At 33.5% G+C, this 6,563-nt stretch overlaps 1 protein-coding gene and 1 non-coding gene across 2 annotated transcripts; one reads left to right on the forward strand and one right to left on the reverse strand.

Moving 5' to 3' along the window:
- Positions 1-276: 276 nt before the first annotated feature.
- Positions 277-2,975, reverse strand: LOC145119894 (uncharacterized). The gene is made up of 2 exons (XM_079055660.1): positions 2,551-2,975; positions 277-2,463 (listed from the first exon to the last, which is right to left on the reverse strand). The coding sequence occupies exons 1-2, from the start codon at positions 2,795-2,797 to the stop codon at positions 500-502; spliced, it is 2,211 nt and encodes a 736-aa protein (XP_078911786.1). The 5' UTR covers positions 2,798-2,975; the 3' UTR covers positions 277-499.
- A 2,049-nt stretch (positions 2,976-5,024) lies between these two features.
- Positions 5,025-5,126, forward strand: LOC145122897 (small nucleolar RNA Z103). The gene has a single exon (XR_013714794.1). It is a non-coding gene; the product is annotated as a small nucleolar RNA Z103 (small nucleolar RNA).
- The last annotated feature ends 1,437 nt before the right edge of the window (positions 5,127-6,563 follow it).

Here is a 6,563-nt window from a genome sequence, read left to right on the forward strand (position 1 = left end):
ATTATGGCATAATATTTTTTTTTTTTTTGTATATTATGTATATAAAATAAAGAGCGGACATATTTGTATTGATACTTTCGTTTGTTTATGACATTTTAGATGTATGCATGTTTAAAAAGAAGGGCTTAATTAAATAGAACATTTTAGATGCATGAGGATTTAAAGAAAACTACTGGCAAAAAGATTAACCATTGTTGATGTCTTCTAGTTAGATGTTAAAATTAATTGAATAAGTAATGAAACTGGTAGAAAAACTGCCATCGACTAATCTAGATATATGAAACGTAAAGGATAACTTCACCACAAATATAGATTAAAACAACAGTATATAATGTTTGCGCAAGGGTTCCAATGAAGCCCCATGCACGATGACCTTTGACGAGCAAAGTCTCAAAAATTAACAAACATAGGAAAGCAAATAAACAATGACACAATCTTCTACATTCTTTAAGGAATTGAAATATGAACTTGCCTGGTTACTTGCAGACCGAAATGGTTGTCAAAGAAACGAATTCTCTAAGTAAGCACCTGACCACTTGTCGATAAACGCCAACTCGTCTGGATTCAATCTTGGAAGTTCACGATCTTGAAGAGTGATGATTATCTGTGTAGTCTCACCGAGAAGTTGAGCTGCAGCTTGGACACTCGCCTCCCTTTTCTCTATGACACTTTCATGGCATTTCATTAGAATGACTTGGGGTAAATTGGTGAGACAAGCAGCTATTATATCAGCGATCATTGATGATACATGTGCAAATAGTTCCTCTTGGCTAACCTGCTCAATGTTGTCGTGATAGTTGAGCAAGATTGTCTCAGTGATACGATACATTGAATTGGCACAAATAGACATGTATTTAGAACCATAACTTCGGCTTCTGATATCCATACTTTCCACCTTGTTGACCTTCTTCTTAGCCTTATCCCTTAACCATTTAAGAATATCTCCCGGTGTATTCACTTTAGACTTAGGGTTTGGCAGCTTAGTTCCTAACCATTTGTGGTACACTTCAACATCTACCCACAAAGTTTCAGCTGCCTTTTGAATGCTTACATGATCATGATCAGTAGCATTGAGGCTTTCTTCCACAAGCGTGACATATAAAAGACCCTCACTCACACCATTTAGCAAGCAATCAACCATGTTCTTTTCGATGTTAGGTAGAGACATGGCGATGGATGTTAGAGTTACCAAAGGCAAAGACCAACAACTGACATATTCTTGTGAAAGTAAAGAAGGAACATGATTGCTGTCAAACTTCGCAAGTCCTTCAAAACCTCGAGATTCTGATAGAAGCTTCATAAGATTCTTGGGTTGTTGTTTTTCTGCCTTTCGGATCAAGCGATTCACAGATTTTAACAAGCGTTTCAATGTCCTCTCAGTAAACTGTATGTCGTCTTGAATTTGCAAAACATACCCCCTAAGATCTTCATCTTTTCCTAGTTGCTCCTTAGGCTGTTCTCCCAATGTATGGCATGATGTGCTAAACATGGCCTTTAACCATTTCCAACAAGCACGACAACACAAGACACATATCAAAATGAGAATTGTAATCATGGTTATCATCTTGCATGCTATAGCGACTATCTTCTGAAATCCTATACAAAGAATGATACTTTGGATTTTCAAATGTTGAATGACAATCTTGCATTTGCGAGCACCGGATAGGAATGGTATGCAACTATGTTTCCAATCATATAACTTCTGAGTCCGGTAGCTCTCTTCTACTATAGAGATCTTCAAATGCTTCCAAATCCATTTTATTGACATGTCAAAGCTTAATGTAGAAAAACATCTGGCAAGCGGGGCAATTGTACCCAGTATCACTCCGATAGATTGTATCACAAAAATCACTACCATTGACCACTTATAATCCGACCTATAGTCCTCTTGATGTCCTACACGTGGATATCTGTGAATCATAACTGAAATAAAGAAGCCAGTGCTTGCAGCACATATTACCCCGGAAGCAGATGTTGTAATAGAGCAAACTGTCATAAATTGAGGGCTTCCGGTTCCTGCCATGATCCAGTACTTTCTCACATGCTGATATAGCTTCTCAACAGTTAATCTTCCGACATTCAGCTCTTGATCCTCTAAAGCTGTTTGATTAGCTGTTTGGTATTTGGATTCTAGAATCTGTTTGGACTTTAGAATTGATAAAGATGAACATGCATATATTATCAGCAACATGAGTATCGGAACCACCCAACCGGCTACATAAATAAATTTAAAAAGGAACGGTGTTTTATATGAAAAGAATGAACCTTCAGAAATATAGAATATAATTCCCGTGTCTAACTGAATGCAAAAATTGACAACCAAGGAGATTACCATAACAGCTAGAGCTATCATGTTGGAGACTAGCTCCTTGTCGTCCAAGGTTGCTAAAGAAGGCAATAAATTTGCCATCATGGTGCACATAAAGCTCATGCTTCCAAGCTTTGTAGCCTGGTCCATATCACCTGGCATTAGAGTAGTTAGATCCATGGGTAGCTTTATTACAACACCTATCACAGTTAGAGATGCAGCATTCAAAGTGAAATATTTACATGGAAACCAGAGCTTTCTGTTTCGCAAACCATGTAATAAATCAGCCACCATTGCAACGACACAAAGCAGAGATGCTAATGCTATATAAATCCCAATCCACGGCATAGGTTTGCTGTACTGGTTTTGCTGACGTGACTGGTATACTAGATTCCATAGGGTATATAGGTACTCTGTTGTAATATTTGGGCAAGACGCCTTAAGTACCTGGAATTCCGGATCATGCTCTGGTCGGCCGTAGATATCCATGATAATCCTCTGGGTTTTCTTATCAATGGCACTTGTGTGGTATGTATGCGTAAAGGAGTGCAATTAAGGAGAAGCAGAGTACAGAGTATGTCTTCAGAATGGCTTAAACTGAAGCTGGTATGTTTCCTCCAATAATTCTATGATGGAACACTTGAAAGATATGGAACAAACTAGTAATGACTTTACTTAAAGCATGTCGGCCACATATCAGTGAACTTTAAAAGGACTGAAGTGGAGGATAATTTCCAATGACTTTGACCACAAAATTTAAAATGCTACATGCAATAAAGTTTCTATTTTTTTTGACCACAAAATTTAAAATGCTACATGCAATAAAGTTTCTATTTTTAGAACCATTCGTATGGTCCATGTTGTTGTATTGCGATTCAATTTTGATAAGTCACAGTGGGATCCACGTAGATGTCCATAGTAGTCCGGGGTAACCTTAAATATTAGTCTAAAGCCTAAATTTTTTTCGTAGTTTTTTTATACTTCAGTTCTACCCGGCAAAAAATATAGCTCCTCTATGTGATAAATCAAAAATATTTAAAGTCAAAATATAATAGAAACTCTTTTAAAATAGCCAAAAATGTTTAAGCTCAATATTTTAATGAAATAGGAGAAGAAGAGATAGCCCAATAATATCCAAATCTTGTACTCTGTTTGAGATTTTTTTTTTTTTTAAAAGCTTGATATCACTGGCGGATCCACTTAGATGCACATGTGGCGTTATGAAATGTGTCAACACCCAATCAGATTATTTCCTTCTCTTTTTCTCTATTTCTCTCTCCTCTTAACACCATGTTATAACATGAGAACACCACCCTCATAACATGTTAAAATGTGAGAAAATGTGAGGTGACAATATTTGACATCATAACCCCGTTGCTCACACCCAATAGTCTAAAGAGTATGGGCATATATGCATATATAGTTATATACATCTTCGGGGTTATGAAAACAAACGAATTGACAATATTTGGAATCATCTGTTTATTCCCTAAAATCACGCAGTTGTGTAATTTCGATTTCTTGGTTTTGGTAACCGATTCAAATTTAAAATACACACATCTTGCATCAAATGGAAACCTTCAATTCTACCTTATGGTTAAATGGTTTACGGGTGATCTCTATCGTGCAGATGATGTTTTGTGATTTTTAATTTGATGCAGCTTATAAAGTCACTTCCACCATCTTCCTTTGTCGATCGTTTCTTTGATGTTGTAGTGAAAGAGAATAAGCCATAATTTTAGCAAGCGACCTCCTTCTTTTGATTCCATTCCAGGGTAAATTTTTAATAAATTCATCGATGTCGATCTGTGTTTTTCTTCCTCCTAAATCTCTGATATAAATTCTCAGAGGCTCAGAACATCTCTCATATCCAATAAACATAAGTCGGCTTCCTCCAGATGTGTGGATGCCATGGTTGCTTCTCTCAAAGCCAAGGTATATATCGCTACATGTTTGACAAGAACAATTGAAATGTCTTCCTTGCCCAACCCTTACGTAAGCTACCATCTAATCAATATGTATATGAATTGCGGTTATTTGGAATATGCACGTAAGGTGTTCTATGAAATAGGTGACAAAATTATTTTGTTTTGGATGGCTCTTATTTCCTATTAATCTATGTTTTGTCTTTTCAATTTAGAAATTTTGATCCCAAAAGACGATTTTAGATATAATCTTGTGACGGTCGTCTGAAATCACGTCTTTTTGTAGGGCTGTGATAAACTGATGTAGTGATCCCTTTCTTTCTGATGGGTTTTCTGTCACATTCTAATTTAGAAGTATATGTATATGCGAGGATGATGATGATTGTTTAATTATTCCAATTTAACTCATGAATGGAATCATAAACCTGATACTCATTCTGAATGTTTGTTGTGATTAATTTTATGTCTACGTTTTGTTTTTTTTCCCAAATTGCACTATATGTCAATTTAACTGTTAGACGAGCATAACGATGATTCTTAATGCTCGTCTTTAAGTGATAAATATGTATTACATGTTTCATTTTGATTTCCACGAGCACAATTTTTAATTTTTCTCTTTTTGGAGAAAAATCCAAACCAAAATCTGATCCATTTTATTATTATTATTATTATTATTATTATTTGTCGTGTAAATTTTGTTTAGTTTTTGAGAAATTTGGTTTTTTTATTTGTTGTTAAGTTTTTTTGAAAGAGATATTTGTTGTTAATTTTATGAAACTTAAGATTGGAACTTGGAAGTGATGATTCAATGCCCATTTGATAAGTTGATTGTAATGAGCTCAGATATTAAAGCTCTCTTTATAAAAGAGAATCAAGCCATAAATCTGATCCATCCTTTCTTTTAATTACTTTAGGTTTATTTTTTCTAACTCATTTTATTAGGTTATTGAGTTTCTCATTTTTAAATAATTAAAGCTGTAAATGTTTGATTTTTTTTGTTAACATATTTTTTAAAAACAACTGTATTAAAAAATAATCAACTGATCATTTGGTAAGACAAGAGCTATCAGCTATGTTGCACCTATTATTAGGAGTTATTGTACAAAGATAATTGAATGAGTATTTCTTTGATTATGAGGAACCGAATCAGTGCCTTTTTTAGATTATGGAAATAAGGGTTGTTTAGTTCAATCGAGCAAAATACGGTAAAGAAATAAAGTTTCAAACTCAGTTCATTATTAAGGAATTCTGAAGTGTTAAAAATTTACAAAATAAATATTTGTGTTCATTATTTCACTAAATGTTATTCTTACATTGAACAGTCAGTAAATAAAAAATTAAAGTTCTAGTGAATCAGCCACACCAACATGGTAACTTTAGCAATTCTTCTTTTTTTTGTAAATACTTATAGTTCTTATAGCGAAAACTTTTTATGTGCATGCAACCCTAATAAAACTGTCATATGTAATATTCATATGCATTTTGGTCCTAAAAAGGGAGCAATTAAGCTTCGATAGTTATATATTTTTTTTATGAAAAGGTGTCATAATTTTTAAACCTCCGAAATTTACGTCGTCATATTTCACCAACAGGTTAGAATATGTATGCATGTTGGTACAAACAGGTAAGTATAATGTACCTTGGTTGTATTTGTACATGTGTATTGATACAAACAGGTAAGCACATTGCATTTTTACAGGTCGTGGATTGGCATTGGAAATTGTCTGTATCTTTAAGTTTATGCACTTAAAGGGATTTTTTTGCATTAAACGGGTAATTTATGTAAGTTTCCACAAAAAAAGGGATTCTTTTTTAATTTTCTGGATTAAAAGGGTAATTTCCATATTCAAAGGGATTTATCTGTAGTTTTATGCATTAAAACGTTACTTTATGTAATTTTCAGCATTTAAAGTGTAATATTTGTCATTTCCTGCATTAAAGTGTAATTTTTGTAACTTTATGCTTTTACAGAGTAAGTTTTACAATTTTCTTCATTTAAAAGATAACCACTCTCACTAATTTATTTTTTAATATTCATGACATGTGTTTGCCTTATTTAGAGGATGATTTAGTTCCCGGTGCACTTTGTTAATTATCTCAATATGGTTTAACTCTTTCATTCTAATTTATTTGTTATACCAATGTACTATCAAATATAGATTGAACGTACATTGTTATATTTTATAATAATAATAATTTTTATGAAGTAAATGATCATTTTACCATTTTCATTTTTTCCAATGTAATTTGATTTTTTGCTAATAACAGTAATGCACTTTCTGTTTCGCATCTGATAAGGGTAAAATGATCAGTTATATAAAACCAATGTT

This window comes from Lactuca virosa, chromosome 6 (genome assembly GCF_052849685.1).
Source record: "Lactuca virosa cultivar CGN04683 chromosome 6, Lactuca_virosa_CGN04683_v6, whole genome shotgun sequence".
Taxonomy (NCBI): Eukaryota; Viridiplantae; Streptophyta; class Magnoliopsida; order Asterales; family Asteraceae; genus Lactuca; species Lactuca virosa.

Excerpts from the sequence above, each read along its gene's own strand:
- LOC145119894 (XM_079055660.1), bottom strand. The coding sequence starts at position 2,797 with ATGGATATCTACGGCCGACCAGAGCATGATCCGGAATTCCAGGTACTT. Across the intron at positions 2,464-2,550 it reads CAGAAAGCTCTGGTTTCCAT|GTGATATGGACCAGGCTACA; the intron begins GTAAATATTTCA and ends CTCTAATGCCAG.